The 17031-nt window shown below is 41.6% G+C and overlaps 1 protein-coding gene across 3 annotated transcripts in view; it reads right to left on the bottom strand.

The window, feature by feature from the left end:
- Nucleotides 1-17031, bottom strand: part of ADAMTS2 (ADAM metallopeptidase with thrombospondin type 1 motif 2) — a 274775-nt gene that overhangs the window by 80029 nt on the left and 177715 nt on the right. For all 3 annotated transcript variants that reach the window (XM_039340802.1, XM_039340803.1, XM_039340801.1), the window contains exon 5: nt 784-867. In XM_039340802.1, the coding sequence (XP_039196736.1) occupies nt 784-867 (84 nt within the window). The remainder of the gene's footprint in view (nt 1-783; nt 868-17031) is intronic.

Raw genomic sequence — 17031 nt, forward strand, 5'->3', positions numbered from 1 at the left:
TAAAGCCTTGAGAATGGAATACATCTGCTTAATATTTTTATAATGAACTTGTAGTCTAGATAACACAAGTTCCTAACTTGTCAGCTTCACCTCTTACCCTTATTAAGTATACACTGGATGTATGCAACTGATTTTTAGAAGCATTAAGACAAGTAGCAAGCACATTTGGTTTACTTTCAACTTACTGAATATTTTCAAAAGGCCATTATTAATAATGCTAGGAATTGGGCTTAATTAACATGCACTTTGTCCATTTTCTTTGTCATAAACATTTCAAGGAACGATGTTTGATAAAATGCCTAGCTTGAATTAACTGACAATTATTTACTGTGTTGAAAGCTAATTTACTGCATTAACAAATTCCCTAAGCATAGAGAAACTAGTTGCTATGCAACTATGGAATGTCTTGGTTGTGTTGAACAATATATGTGATATATTCTACTTAAATTAATAATGAGCATCACTGCCATCATCATCCTGAAAAGTGATACAATTGGCAATGGTTCTTTTGGTCACTTGAGGCTGAAGAAAAGTAAAAAGCAAATAGTGGCCAGAAGTTGTTGGAAACTTGTCATCCCCCTGGAAGACACTCCAGAAGTTTTTTGGGAAGTCTTCTCTGGCCTTCTGGATTGGGAAGCCCATGAAAGCATCGTTTTCCAAACTACTGTCAACTCACAGATTGTTTCATTACACTATCAGACATAGTCTTATATGAAGAAAACCATGCAAATGACAAAAATATGTATCAATCATGTTTGAAATTGGTACTAAAATTATACTTACTTTTGCATAGCTCAGCAGGATGATTCTTACCAAGACAACATTAATATGGGCACCTAAAGACTCATCATGATAGATTTCATTAACCTACAACAGAACGTGAAAGTATCCATGTAACATGACAATAGTGTGGATAAAGCCACATGATAAAAACTTTTAATTCAAAATCTACTTAATAATAGCATATTTACCTAACAATCAAGCTGCAACATTGCATTAAATTAAAACCCTGGAAATAAAATGCTAGCTGTGACATTTTGAAATATTGTTTTATTTCCCCGATACCAGAGAAGAACATTAAAGATTATTGCTAAGACAGAAAAAAAAAAACACATTTGATATGCTTAGGTTATAATTTGTTAAGAAAATTTTCCTACTCCATTAGTTTTTGGGATGAATAGTGGTACAAAACTATAAAAAGGTGATGGTGGTGGGTAAGACTCACCTGCCTCGTAAGGTTATGGATTGTAAGGACATTGTACCTTATCAAGTTTCTGAATACTTGGAGGTGTCTGTCTTCAATGGTATAAGAGCCGGATCATGAACCAGCCATTTTTGCCTAGTACCAGCTTCCTTAAAAGACTCAGGTTGAACAGGTGCCTTTGCCTCTCATCCTACAGAGTTTTAGCCTCACATGCATAGGTTGCACTATTCTGACCTTTGTAGGTACAGACATATCATGATATATGAATATATATCAAATGCTATAAAATGCTTGAATAAACCTAGAAGTATGCTTTATCTTAGTGAACAAAGAGACCATCCATTCTGTGACTCTCATGCTTTTGTTAGCATGGCTGTGGAATTTGTTTGTTACTTTTAAAGAGGAGAATTACGTATCTCTGAGAACTACCAAGTCTTCACAAATCCCTTCCCCACAAACAAGACTCCGTATAATAGTGGAAAATAGTGTATACATTGATTGATTGTTTGATTATGTGCCATCAAATCAGGGCAAGCTCTTATTGGCTCCATAAATAGATTTTTTTCTAAGACATCCCTAACATGTCTTTTAGGTCTCCCAACAGTACACTAATCAATACAGTAACTGGGTCCATCCAATTTGTGCTGATCATCATCTTCTCCTTCTTTCCTCCTTTTCTCAGTATTACTGCCTTCTCTAGAGACCTAGGTCTTTGCAAAATGCATTCAAGTAGATAAAACTCACATTTTCACCTCAAGTGAGAACTCTGGGTTGATTTGTTTGATGATCCATTTATTTATTTTGACTATATACAGTATTCTCAGATGTTTTCTCTAACATCAAAGTTCAAAAGCATAAATACTTTTCCTATCCTTCAAAGTCCAACTTTCACTTCCATAGATTGTCACAGGGAATGCCATAGGTTGCACTATTCTGACCTTTGTAGGTACAGACATATCATGATATATGAATATATTTTCCAAGGACTTCATGACTACTCAACCAAGTGGTAGCCATGGCCTGGGGCATATTTCTTGACTGCTTGCTTCCTTATTGTTGATGGTCGATTCTAAAAGGCAGAAGCTATCCACCTATTTGATTATCAGTTCTAAATATGTAGAAATAAAGGTGGGTTTATGTAGCTGTCCTTAGGGAACAATTTGATTATCCGCACTGCAGGAGCAATGATCAAGTTGACAGAGTTAAAGGTGAAGTGAGACAATAGAAGAATACTGTGTGCAATGTTACAGCTCCAAGCTGGAGGTTCAAATTATACAGTTAGGGAGATCAATTCTGCAGGCCAAAGTTATGCAATGCAAAAGCAACATCAGAGAATAGGGAATAAATCAGATAACAGGTAATAAGCTTTTAGGTAAGACTCAGTTCAAGGATACTGAAAAAATAGATAACAATGTTTAAATAAATCATGTCTCAGTGCAAAGTACAAATTAAACATAGTTTATGGTTGGTTGTAAATGCAAGAGTCTTGGAATTGACCTAAAAATATGGAGAGTTTCCATTAGATTGTCCTTGAATAACATACTGGCGTTAGATACATGAGATATGGCTACTAGATAAATTAATCTGGGTAAAAAGAAAAAGTCCATTCCCTGCTAGACTGAGAATAACATTATGTAACAAGAATTTTTGTCCAGAAACTTTGAACATTTTCTCCACAGGGATTCCAGAAGCAAACCCATGTACAATAAACAGAAATGATTGAAAAAAATCTTTTTTCCCCTGCTTCTACATGTGTATGTCTGTATGTATGCGTATATGCTTGCATTTTTCAGCTGAAGGTTTGGTCCAGAATTCACCATGCTTACTAATAATCCTTTGTATCTCCCCTTCCTGAATCTGATGCCCTCTGGCTGTGTTAAACTACAAATCAGTAAATTTACATATCATTTTGCAAATATATGGTGTTCATTCAAATAGAATGATGTGTATTTTTCCAAGGGGAGCATAATTACCATGTTGATTTAAACACCTTTAATACTTATTCAATCTCTCCTGGGAATTAAGAAAGCTGAAATTCTTTGAGGATGACTGTGGATTTTTAGACAGATAATCCTCAATAGGTTTAGCAATCTACAACTCCCCAGATACTGCAGAAGAAACATGATTGGAGTTAAAACGGGAGAGATGGGATTGCATTATCATTATCATTACCTGCTCAAACATGCCTGAACCTATGCTCCATGGGCAAGTTCCAGCATTCCCCTCAAGGTGGGCTATAAAGTACAACTTTTCATCTCTGATTCACCAATGAATTCATTAACATACAGGCAGAAAACAGAGGCAAATCAATTAAAAGTACTTTAAAGCAGGTTGGATCCTGACTGTGGATCATATGAATATCTTATTAGAGTATTTGCCGTCTTGTCTGGCATTGTCTGCCAACAGGATCCTCAGTTCTTTCAGAAAGATTCTTCTTAATAATATCTATTTAAGACTTTGGGGGGGGGGGAAGTTGGCATCCAAACCTTTAACCCTCTGCATGCAACCCCATACACTCTGCTATCCATTTGTAAGTGATGGGAGCAAAGGAGAGCTAATCCATATCTGAGAACCCCATTTCTCTTGGGGGAGAACATTGGCTTTGCAGGTTCAATCCCCATCATCTCCAGTAAAAGAAAGCAATGAGAAAAAGTTGGGCTTCAGGCTCTGGAGAGCCCTGAACAATCTGGAAGGACAACTGGGCTAGTATGACCTAACAGAAGGCCAGATCTATTTCATTTCTGTTTTCAGTTGGAAGGTAGACTGCAGGAAGGGCATGGAAAGACATAATAGTTCTCAGCAGAAACCACTGTACAATATACGTAAGTCTCAAAAATCTCAGTGGACTACATTACTTTTGCTTTCATGAGTGTTCTGTAAACATTCTAACAAATCATCCTATCAGCTGCTAATCAAACTTTTTTTTTTAAAAAAAAAAAAACTAGATGCCTTGGCAAAAGTAGCTAGTTTGGAATTCTTTGTCTCCTCTTTGACAGCAACATTGGCTGTCAGAGGCTACAGACTCTCTTCTGGATTCATGACCAATTTACAATTTACTGAATTCCTCCCTCAGGCTACTTGGCCTTCTCAACTTTTGCTTATGAGCTACAACACACACACACAAAAAAAAAATCCCTAAAATATGTATAAACACTGTTTCCATCAGCATCCACTGCAGTCTCCATATAATGTAATCTGTTGATAGAAGAATATCATGATTGTTGTTGTTGTTAATTGTGAAGTCGTGTCCGACCCATCACGACCCCATGGACAACATTCCTCCAGGTCTTCCTGTCCTCTACCATCTTCTGGAGTCCATTTAAGTTCACACCTACTGCTAATCATGATTAGTAAATGACTATTTACAGTTTATGGAAATGGGCTAATTAGGAAGCACATGGAAAGCCAGTATGATGTAGCCCTGACCTACTATTCTATAATGCAACAGTTTAACACTGTAATTCTCTGAATTCCCAGTCATGGTTGCAAAACCATGAATGCTGGCTTGAGTATCAACATATTATACAATATCTGTGAGGTTTCCCTACCTACTGTATATTCCCAGCTCTGTTTCAAAAGAGAAACATATAATACTTGCCTGACTGGGAAAATACAGGGTGGAAAAGTAATAAAGTAAATTGGAGGAGTTTACAAACTGGATTAAATAAGGGCTCTATAAAGAATATAAGGCAAGTTTTGAGGCACTTCACCAGCAGAATAAAAAAAAAAACCACAGAGAATAATGGAAGGGAGTTTTGGAGTTCTCCTAGTTCAAGCAGGAGACCCAATACCATTTCAGACCAATTTTTGTCCAACTTAAGAAAGGTTTCCTGAATGAGTCTTCCTCATTCACTGTGATAGGAGTCATCTCAAATAACTGCCTATCCTAATGTGATGCAAATAAGCTGCTTTAAAATCTGAATTATGCACTTTGTATGCAGGAACGTGGTTCACTGTATTCACTGTATTTCTCTAGGAGAGAGAGAGAGAGAGAGAGAGAGAGAGAGGGAGGGAGGGGGGGGAGAGAGAGAGAGAGAGAGAGAGAGAGAGAGAGAGAGAGAGAGAGAGAGAGAGAGAGAGAGAGAGAGAGGCTGACTCAGTATAATCATACAGCTCTGCAAGAAGCCCACCGTTCATTCTGGGGACAAACTGGGCAGCCAATGAGAGATTTGTGCACTTCTCCCATCTTCCTGCACTGCTACTAATAGCTGAATGCACCAATTGGCTCCCCTTAATCAGCAAGTTGCCTTAACATTTTAAAGGAGCGGAGATAATCTCTTCTTTTAAATTTTATTGATACTATTTCTATGGCTTCAGAATTCAGGGCATAGTTTTCAACTGTGACTCTGCCAAAAAAGTAAAAGAAAAATATGTATCATTCATAATCTTCTTTTCCTCAAAGCAGCTTAGAATTTATTTTATGAATTTTGTAGAAACTGTCAGAAAAAGCCAGCATTCCTGTCTTTTGTTATCAACAAAAGATGTTGATAACATCTGCTGTTCCTTCCTTCCTCTCTTTCGGAAAACCTGCTGTATTAAAGCATCCAGAGAAAGAAACATTCTCACATATTGTGCCTTGAACTGATATATCAAAGGTGGGGGGAAAAGATGAACTAAGAAAATTGCTTCCAAGTAACTTGATTCTGCAAGAGATTTATTAGTTTATTCCACCCCTATCTTGATCTGAGGGACCACAAGTAGCAAACATCTATGAGAGCATGACTCTGACAGCAGGAAGATGTGAGAGGAACTGGGACTTGTCTATGATATGATAGAGAGCAGCTCTAACAGGCTTTGCAGAGTCTGGAACACTTCTACTACTTATATTCCCAGCTTTAGTTCAAAAGAGAAACATTTTGAACTTGTCCATTTGGGGAAAGAGACATGCCATGGAAAGCAGCAGAAGCCAATTTTTAGGCCCAAATCACTTCCATGATATTGCCAAGTCATGGATGAAAGAACCATGAACTATGTTCTGTTTGAGGGCATGTAGTATGTACTGGTAGTCCTCATTTAGCAATTGCCTCATTTAACAACCATTCACAATTACAAGACGGATGACAAAGTAACTTTATGACCAAATCTTGCAGGTCTGCAAAGGAAAGCTGAAGTAAGATCCTAGGAGAGTTGATTCACTTACTATAGTTTCACTTAGCAACCACTAAGCAACTGAATTCACTTAATTACTGAGTTGCTGCTCCCAATTGTGGTCGCTAAGTGAGGACATTCAATAAGGATCACTTTCATTACCATGGGAGTCAGTAAAACAATCTCCTTGGAGACAATATTACAGCAAAACAAATCTGTGTGTCCTGAATAACACAATCATTTGGACCCAAAATGCACTTCCTCAGCTAAGAAAACTGAAAAACCTAAATAGTAGGCACCTTTTTTTCAATACAGTCATTTTAAAAGGAACGGAAGTATGAAATCTGGCCTTGGAAGAAATGGTTCAAAACAGAAGCTAAAACCACAGTGCGTTTGCTTTTCTTTCTTGAAAAACTTCTGGAACTTGCTTGTATCTTTTGGGGTCACTACTCTCTCTGAGAGGGTGACTTCATTTCAAAATTAAAAGATAGGCTTCAACCATAAATCAAGCTTGCTTTCTGTCTTGCCCATGCATGCCTGGACATACACGTTTTTACGATAGATTCTGGTCACGCGATATAAAACACATGCATTAAATAAAAAACAGACTACACAGATGGCTTCAGATTTTATTTTAATGGATTGATGGATGCAGTTTGCATAAATGCCACTTAAAAATTATAAAGCTGGGTTTCATTTCTTCATTCCAGGATGACTCTTTGAAACCCAGGAAATAATTTTCTTTGCATCCTTAGTCAAAGAATGAACGAACTGTTAAATAGATCTGGATACTATTGACAGGCAATGGTCTGGATTAACTAGTTGAAGAATGGATTGATAGGCAAGAGATATCCACCTGAAAGTCAAAACCCAGACCTTCTCGAGATGCATTGATTTGGAGATGATGATGAACTTTAGTTCACAATATTTGGAATGATTCCAAGGAAGAGAATGAGACCAGTCAGGGAAAAGTCCTTTGGAATCCTAAATAAAGTCAAGGAAAAAAACTAACTTGTTCTGAGAAATAGTTGATGCTATGTAAACCCTCAGTTTCTCAACTTTTTTTTTTTTCCAAACTTCATCCCTTTGTTGAAAAAAATAAAGAGAAGGTTATTTGGCTGGAAATACATTTAGAATGATCTGACTGTGATTTCTATTGCTTTTGAAGACAGGCTCCCCTAGATATTAATATAATTTGCCAAGCAACCTTTTCAAAGCTTTTTTTTTAAATTGTACTATGTACTTTTCCACTGTAACTATCCTTTTATATTTATATAACTGTACTCTGCTATAGTCTCTTTTTAGAAATATATAATACACTCTTATTAAGTATTGTGAAATATTGTATTATTAATGTCAATGATAATTGGGTTCACTAATATAAGAGGCATGTGGAGACATCTCTACTTGCCCTGGGGGGGGGGTGTTACAGAAAATGATTAGCCATGATTTGGTTAATATTCTTGTTCTTCTTCCATGTATAGATCAAACTTTAAAATGCCAGGATGAAACCACCTTCTTGGCTTTGTCGTTGGCCAAAAATAAGTTATTATTGATACATGTTTCTGGTAGTAGCCGACATGCCAGCAGATGGACCAGGCTTTGCGTCTCTCCATATTCACATAGCATGCTGTTATCTGCTAAGAACCTTCACTTGAGCATATTGGCTTTACACTTAGGCGCTCCAACCCTCAACCTATTCAGGGAAATATTATGGATCAATATTTCAAACCACACTTGGGCATCTCCTGGGCAACAGCAACTTTGTTTGCCGGCTAATCCTTCTCACACTAGATCAATCATTGGAAAACCAAGGAATGAATTCACCAAAAAGGTCTTGGTCAAGACCAATTTTAACAATGATCTCAATAAATACTGAGGGATTCGATTAATAAAATGAGAGTTTACAAATTGTACAAATCCACAAATAGCAATCCTCATTATACCTTAATTTAGTTTTCCCCAACCTCCTGGGGCTGCTAAACACATCTGGATATTTGATAGATTTTAGAGAGGAATGCAGTCTCTCAGATTGGATGCCACAGGATGTCATAGACAGAAAGTGTTGCGTCCTTCGCGAAATGGCAAGACACGAGAAGCAGTTGTAGTTCTCAGGAAACTTCTTTATTCAGTTCAGCATACAAGGTACAAGACGCCGACAACACCCAAAACTCTTGGCCTCTTATATAGGCCATTCCCAGGTCAATCTGCAACTTTTGGTGCGCCAGCACTTGCGCATGCGCACAAGTACTGGCAACAGCCTGTCTGGTCCCGGGCAACTTGTACCTGCCCGGAACCGTTTGCAATGCCCCGAGCCTGCTTGCACAGGCTTAGGACATAACACCCCTTCCCCCCGGGTTAAAACTATTAACCATGCCATAGTAACACATAACCCATTACGAGTGTAGTGCCATACTACCCAATGCCAGGTATTACTTTTGCTTCCATTAGTCTAAGTGTTCTGTTCCCTCTGTTAACTCTGTTTTGCCAATAGAGTTAAAAAATCTTCTAAATACTTAGGAGATTTCCTGGCTCTCTGTGACCTCCTAACTTCTGGGTACCAGCCAAGTACCCCTTGATTGAGGGGTGATGGGTATCTGTCCCCCCTATTACACCCTGGAGGTTCCCAAGGACTGTGCTCCAATGCCTGGCCTGCTTGCTTGCCCACCGGGCTCATCAGGCCAGGGCTTCTTTCTTTGTTTGACCTGGTTGTCCTGCCTTGCTGCAGGCTCTCTGGCCCCTCTAAGTGACTGTCACTGTTGGGCGATTCTGTAGAACCTCCAAGGTCCGTCCAAGACCTGTCAGGAGGTTGTCTGTCCCCTGGTTCCCGGTCTGTCCCCAGGCTTGTGGGGTTTTCAGTACTGTCCCAAAACTCAGTTGTCCCCTGAGTGGAGTCAGAGGTGTTGTAGTCGGGATTTGGTTCCACAACCATCTCCCTGTGTGTTTGCCCCCTTCTAGGAACAGGGGTAGTGTCGGGCCGACTAGAAGGAGTGTGTGCCAGCTCTCTTGCGGAGAATGGTTTATTGGGATGCTCCCGGGTATCCTTCCTGACTGGAGTACTGTGTGATGCAGGTGAGTAGTGATTATGCCCCCGGGGTGACTCCCTGGCTGGAGTAGGCGTTGATGCCTGGTATCTAGTTGGGCTACTTGAATTCCTGTTTGGAGCACTCGCGGAATCTTGAGATGAGCCGTTGTGGCTTCCTCATTGATAATGGGCAGCAGCCCATGCCCTTCCCCTTGCCCAAAGGGGTCCCCCTCCCCCCCAGAAAAGACCCAGGAGTCTCAGCGGGAAGGTCCCGTCTAGGGCAAAGTTGATCGATGTGTCGACGCAGGACACGACCGTTGTCCAGGGACACCTCGTAAGACAGAGGACCTGTGACCCTGGATATAGAAGCAGGGACCCATGAATGACCAGGCCCGTAATTACGAGTCCAAACCGGGGCACCCACAAGGAGTTGTCTAGGTGCCCTGGGGTGTGTGTAAGAAGAAGGCAGTCTATCCGGATGCAACTGGTCAAGCTTGGTAGTCAGTTTGCGCCCCCAATGAAGTTCAGTTGGGCTCCTCCCCGTAGAAGTGGACGGTGTAGTGCGATAAGAAAGGAGTAAGTCAGCCAACCTGTGATGCCAGTCTCCGTAGGTAATTTTCTTCAAGGCGTCCTTGGTGATGCGAACCATGCGTTCAGCCATACCGTTGGTGGACGGGTGGAACGGTGCAGAGGTGGCATGATGAATCATGTTAGCCTGTAAGAAAGCTTGGAATTCGGAAGAAGTGAATTGAGGGCCGTTGTCAGACACGAGGACATCTGGAAGCCCGTGTGCAGCAAAAATCCCCCTCAGTACTTGAATAGTCTTTGCAGCGGTGGTGGTACAGGTACAACCTCAAGCCATTTTGAATGGCTGTCAACTAGGACCAAGAAGAATTGACCCTGAAAGGGCCCAGCGTAGTCAATGTGCACCCTAGACCATGGAGACTGTGTTTCCTCCCATCTATGTACAGGAGCTTGGGGCATTTCGGGGCGCGAGCGTTGGCAAAGGTGGCATGCGTGCACCTTAGCTTCAATGTCACTATCTAACCCAGGCCACCACAAATGGCTGCGCGCGAGCGCCTTCATGCGTACAATGCCAGGATGACCCTCGTGGAGGGAACCTAAGACCCTAGTCCTCATTGAGGTAGGAATGACAACTCTGCTTCCCCAAAGCAGACAACTCTGGAAAGTGGACAACTCGTTCCTTTTAGACCAGAAACTCTGAAACTCAGTGCCCAGACAGCTCTCTAGCCATCCAGATAAAACCCAAGAAAAGGACACGTGAAAGTGTGTGATCTGTGCCTGATTCAGCGGCTACATCTCTGGCATTCAAAGGAGACTCGGGCAAGGCCTGAATGGAGAGAAGATTGATAGCTGGTGCAGGGTCAGCTTCTATTACCGGCAGGGGTAACCTACTGAGGCCATCAGCATGGCCCATTAGCTTTATGAAATAGGGAGAAATCATAGGCAGAAAGAAAGATAGACCATCTTAGCATTCTGGGGGAGATGATTTGGGGAGTTTGCTTACGTGTGGTAAACAGCCCCAACAAAGGCTTATGGTCAGTGAAGACCGTGAAATGCCTGCCATATAAAAAATCATGGAATTTTTTAATTCCAGCAACCACAGCTAAAGCCTCCCTATCTATTTGAGCATAATTACGCTCAGCAGAAGACAAGGTTCTGAAGTAGTATGCAACAGGAACCTGAGTTCCATCTGCCCTGAGGTGGCTTAGTACAGCTCCTACCCCATAAGGAGAAGCATCACAAGCGATGCACACAGGAAGGGATTCATTGAAATGTGCGAGTACACTGTTAGAAGTGAGTAAGGTTTTGACCTCATTGAAACTTGCCTCATGTTTTTGTGACCACTGCCACACTGCCTGTTTGTCTAATAGCCTGTGAAGAGGCTCAGCTACACTAGCCTTATGTGGAAGAAAGGAATTGTAGAAATTCAGAAGGCCCAGGAAAGCCTGTAGTTCGGCCTTAGACTTTGGCCTGGGAGCATGCATAATAGCTTTCAGTTTGGATTCAGCAGGGTGAATCCCAGTAGCATCAATTTTGAATCCCAGAAAATCAGTAGAAGGCACCCCAATTTTACATTTGTCCTTCTTAAGCTTGAGGCCCGTTTTCCTGAACCTTAACAGGACAGCCTTTTTCTTAATGGGCTTGTGTGTGCCTGTCCTATAGATGCTTCTTCGCGAAGCGCAAAACCCCACCCTGTTTTGGCTGGGAACCCTGGTACCTTTCAGGCACAATTCTTCCTGAGGTTGTACCTTCTGACGGCCCAGGCACATAGCTGCAATGTGTCCTTGTTTTCCGCATGCTCTGCAGATAGCGGAGCGGAACTTACAGTCTGTTCTCTTGTGGCGACCTCCACAACCGAGGCACTTGGGGAGAGCTGAAGAGCTTCCTTTCTGTTTCCCTTCCTTCGTGGGGTAGAGACGGTCCACTTCATCGTCAGGATCCTCCTCAGAGTTCCTTTGGACTCCTTCCTGGTGCACGGACGCAGCATCTGGAATGCTTCTGATCGGCCGCATGTTCTTGATGGCACCACCCGCTGCTTCTTCTGCAGTGACCTCTCTCAAGGCATCTTGGAATGATAAGTCTTCTTTGGCAAAAAGTCTCTGCTGTATCTCTCTATGCCTTAGTCCGCATACAAATCTGTCTCTCAGTCGTTCTTCGAGATCCTTGAACTCGCAGTGTTTAGCGGCTTTTCTCAGCGCGGCAATGTATTCTTTGGTCGATTCTCCGGGTCGTTGATCCCTCTGTTCGAAGGTGTGGCGCCATGCGATGACGGACAACTTGGTCTGGAACTGCTCCTTTAGTAGCTTTTTTAGATCTGCGTAGCTGACAGAGTCTAGAGGAACAGGTGCTGCAATGTTCTCAGCGATTTCGAATGCGTCTTGACCGCAAACGCACAGCAGGGTAGCAGCCTTTAAACTATCTTCCCTTACTTGATTTACCTTGAGATAGTTTTCCACCCTGGCTGCGTAGGACTCCCACCTCTCCGGATGTGAGACGTCGAATTCCAAAAGCCTTCCAATTTTTGCCATTTTGTAGAAAGGAAGGGTCTATCAGCCAGCCTACCCCCGATACTTGCTGGATTGGTGGGTAGCTGCCAAGTCAACGCCGTTCCTGCCGCTCAGGACTCACTCGGGTAAGCTTACACCTTTCTTCTGTCGATGTAAGGCATCCCACCTTCGTTGCCAGTGTTGCGTCCTTCGCGAAATGGCAAGACACGAGAAGCAGTTGTAGTTCTCAGGAAACTTCTTTATTCAGTTCAGCATACAAGGTACAAGACGTCGACAACGCCCAAAACTCTTGGCCTCTTATATAGGCCATTCCCGGGTCAATCTGCAACTTTTGGCGCGCCAGCACTTGCGCATGCGCACAAGTACTGGCGACAGCCTGTCTGGTCCCAGGCAACTTGCACCTGCCCGGAACCGTTTGCAATGCCCCGAGCCTGCTTGCACAGGCTCAGGACATAACAGAAAGTATGCCTTCTAGCTTTGCCAGAGTCTCTCAACCAGCTCAGCTTACCTCTTTCTGAGTAAATGGACACACTTCTAAATAGAGCAGTTTCTACATTGCCCTGTCATTTACTTTACTTTACTTTTCTAACAACCTTCTAAAGTATCTCCAAAGCCAGAATAATTTTTAGCAGTAAAGATTACACTAGAGATTGGTACTTGGCTATGTAGCATCTTATTTTCTGCTTCATTCTTTTTTAAATTAGAGGACTGCAGATGGGAGAAAGAGAGAGAGACAGAGAGAGAGAGAGAGAGAAACAGAGACACAGAGAGAGACTGATAGATGATAAATATGAATGAAATATGAATCCTAGGCAGGAACTAAGGGAGCTATGGGTATCTGTTACCCATGGTGACTAAAGGCTTGGCAAACTGTGACCCAGTCTTCAACATATACCTAGGACAGTGATGGCAAACCTTTTAGAGACCGAGTGCCCAAACTGCAACCCAAAACCCACTTATTTATTGCCGGGTGCCAGGTGGGCATGGCCCACTGGGTGGGTGTGGCTGTGGTGGTCATGGCAGACTGGGTGGGTGTGGCCAAGGTGGGCATGGTCACCTCTATTTTGCTCGTGGGGAGGGACGCCTGTGGGGACCAGGCAGGGTTGGAGGAGATCCAGGGGATGTCTGGCAGGTGGGGCAGTGGGCAGGAGACTCATCCTGTGGGGTGAGGTGAGGCAAGGCAAGGCAGGGCGGGGGTACCATTGTCACAGGGCAAGGTGAGGCAGGGGCCTGACACCATCGGCCCCTGCATACAGAGGCCAGCAAGTGCATGGGGGCCGATGGTGTCCATCAGCAGCCACAGCCTACCAGCTCAACTGGCACACTCTGGGCTCTGCAGCCCACCACCAGCAGTTCAGAGATGCCGCCTCTGAGCTGGACAGATAGCCGACAGCTGAGGAGGCGATGCAGTGGGTCGTGCCTGGGAAAAGAAGAGCATGCGAGGCCAGGAGGGATGGGGCAGGGGGAGAGGGAAACCAGCCGTGCTGGGATGCATTTGGCCACATGGGACCTCGGCGAGTTAGTGGTTGCCATCTCTGGGGTATGGTGTGTGTGCCCACAGAGAGGGCTCTGAGTGCTGCCTCTGGCACGTGTGCCATAGGTTCGCCACCACTGACCTAGGATAAAGGATTCCCTCAGGTATCAAAGATTAGGAATAATTCCTCAAATCATTTGAGAGAATGAATGTTCATTGTGTAGGGACTTCTAGAAATTCTTATTGAGGTAGAAAAAGAGGCAGACAAAGTAATATTTTGCATTTCTGCAAAACCTCTGATTTAAAATTTAAATTAGGTTATGGTTTCTTTAATGAAAACATTGGTTAGTTTACTGAAAATGTATAACTTCCTTACAGGAACTATACATCTTAAAATAGATTTAAGAGACATGATAAGAAAATGTTTCTTTTCAAAAACCTGTTTTTCTATGTGGAATTTATATGGCTTCTTTTAAACTGTACATGTAAAAAAAACCCATCTGTTTCAACTGCACATTTAACTGCAAGGATTTTCTTGGTTTAATCTATCTGCATCTGAAGTCATTTGTTAATTCTTTTTCAAGGGAATAATTAATATAAGGAAAAATGTAAAGACAATCATAAACATACATTCAGTCCCACAATCAAGTAAAATTCTTTAATAAGATTAGTGCAGTCTTCAAATGCAACACTAAGACAAATGTTAAAATATTAAAATTTTATTTAACAAAGAATCTCTCTTCCTAATTTATTCTGACTCCAAGATCTGTCCATCAGCACAGTGGATACGCTAATCAAGCATCCACAAAATCATCATGGTAAATTGAAAAAAAAAATGTATTGAGTTAATGAGGGAAGAACCCAGAAAACTGGCTTAATACTTTTATTACAATCAGAACAGAGAATTAATCTCAGCATTTGAAGTTTTGACAGATTAATGGTAAGGGGGGAATCCAGAGACCAACAATTCTGTATTTCAGATTAAAGGTTCTGTTTCTAATAACTAAGAAACAAAAAATGCTTAACATATGCAGTGCAATAGTGGAGTGGGAAGTGATCCTAAAAAATATTCACATCTCTCTTAACATTTTCCTTTTGAAATCTTTCTCTTTCTTGTATAATATAAAGATATTGTATACTGTAATAATCAGTTCCTACAGGGTCATATTCAATCTTACTGGATTCAGTATTATAAACACCTATCAATCCCAAGACTGACAAGTTAAGTTTGCAAATAAGGGTCTTGAGGAAACCAAATCCAGAATGATTTAAGTTAAATCAAATGGAGCATTTCAAAATACTTGCAAGCTTCTGGGTTTTCCAGAGTTCACTGCTGGATAAGATGACAGTGGTTAAGGAAGATAGGCATGGGATTGACTGAGAGATACAGAAATAAGTTTTTGATTAATGAATCCTGTCTGAATCTGGTAACATTCTTATCTAAGAATGGGAGAAGGAAAAAGTTAAAGCAGTTCCACATGGATCACTGATGTGGCTTACGCTGGAGTCATGTCACCCTTCATTAATGCTCCTGCTTATAACTGGTCTCAATGGACCACTATTATCCTTCTTTTGTGAAATTTAGAAGTAGACATATTAGAACTGATTGCCATCCAGAAGTTATTCTGCTAGGACTTTTGGGTCCAAGTCACTGCTGACTTCTTACAGCTGCCTGGACAAGGTCTTGCAGTTTTCTTGGCAAGATTCCCAAAGTGACTTGCTCTTGCCTTCTTCTTTCTAAGTGAGCTAGAGTGACTGACCCAAGGTCGTCCAGCTGACTTTGTGCTTAAACAGTCTCCCGTTTCCAGCCTGGTGTCTTAACCACTACACCAAACTGGCTCTCATTAGGACTTTAGCAGGACTCTTTACTTGGAAAAACCCATACCTTTCTTTTTACTTTTTTAACAGTCTAACTTAGAATATGTCAACCACAGGCTTTTCAGTCTTGTGTTGAATTGACTCTTTCTTACTAAACCCCCTTCTGATCCAGACTGCATCTCTCTTAAAGTATCCATAGTTCTGCCTTGAACAAGGGAGTCAGCAGAGGGTACTGTAAAGCATGACTGTGTAACACAAAAAGCATGACAGTACCACGAAGAGAGGTCACTTATTTTGCCTTGCCCCATTTGTGCAAGAGTCTCCCTAATTCTTCCTAAGTCTATTTGAAATCACTCGCATGGAAAGCTGTGGTACTGAAGCAAATGAGCTCCATTTGAACTCCAACAGTAAGGGCTTCCATTGAATTTTGCATCTATGTTTAAAATATGTGTTTTCTTATATAGACATTTTAGAGCTAATTGCCAAACCATTTCCTATTAATACAATCTGAAAACCACTTTCAGAAATAAACTGAATGCATTTAGTGAATTTAATTATTATGTGTTTACAGGATTGCAACCTTCGTTGCAATTATTTGACCAAAATGAATAACCCTGGGGAGATAGAAAGCTGCACTGTACTGAACTGGAACATTGGTCCATCTAGTTTTGTTATTAACTGGTGAGAACTCTTTAAGATTTCAAGAACAGGTTTTTCTATTTCTGTCTTGGCTATACTAAAGTGCTCTATTCTGTGCGAGGTCCCTCTCTTTCTACTGGAAGCAGTAGAAAAGGTTTGACTGTAAAGAACTTCTGTTGTTGAATGTAATAGAACTATAGTCTACTTGGTTTATATCAGTGGTTCTCAACCTTTCTAATGCCGCGACCCCATAATACAGTTCCCCATGTTGTGGTGACCCCCAACCACTTATACATCACCAGGTGCGAGGGGCATGGCCAAAGAAAAGGGGGAAAAATGGCGGGCAGCCTTGTTTGGCACCCCCCGTGAAATGGTTGTTTGACTCCAAATGGGGTCCCGACCCACAGGTTGAGAACCACTGGTTTATATTCTAGTGCTTGAAGCAGATGATGTAAGCGTTACTTAAATGCTAAAGTACCCTTCACAGTTTGATCCAGAGATAATGATCTGAATGTTTGAGATTTTTCTTCTCTCAGGCCTTGGGATAGGATGGTTGTGAAGTCCCTTTTTTAGTTTTGTCTGGTATAAGACAGATGCTTGTTCTTTTGGTCAAACCGTATTCTCTTTTTATATGCATTATTTCACATTTGTTTTTAAGTCATCCAGAGTAATCAAGGAGTCAGACAGCCTTGATATCAAAATAAATAAATACAATAGAGATTTGCAAGATCTGTTAAGTAATCCAACTGGA

Source organism: Crotalus tigris, unplaced genomic scaffold, assembly GCF_016545835.1.
Source record: "Crotalus tigris isolate CLP2741 ecotype Arizona unplaced genomic scaffold, ASM1654583v1 scf7180000017754.2947050, whole genome shotgun sequence".
In the NCBI taxonomy this organism is placed as follows: domain Eukaryota; kingdom Metazoa; phylum Chordata; class Lepidosauria; order Squamata; family Viperidae; genus Crotalus; species Crotalus tigris.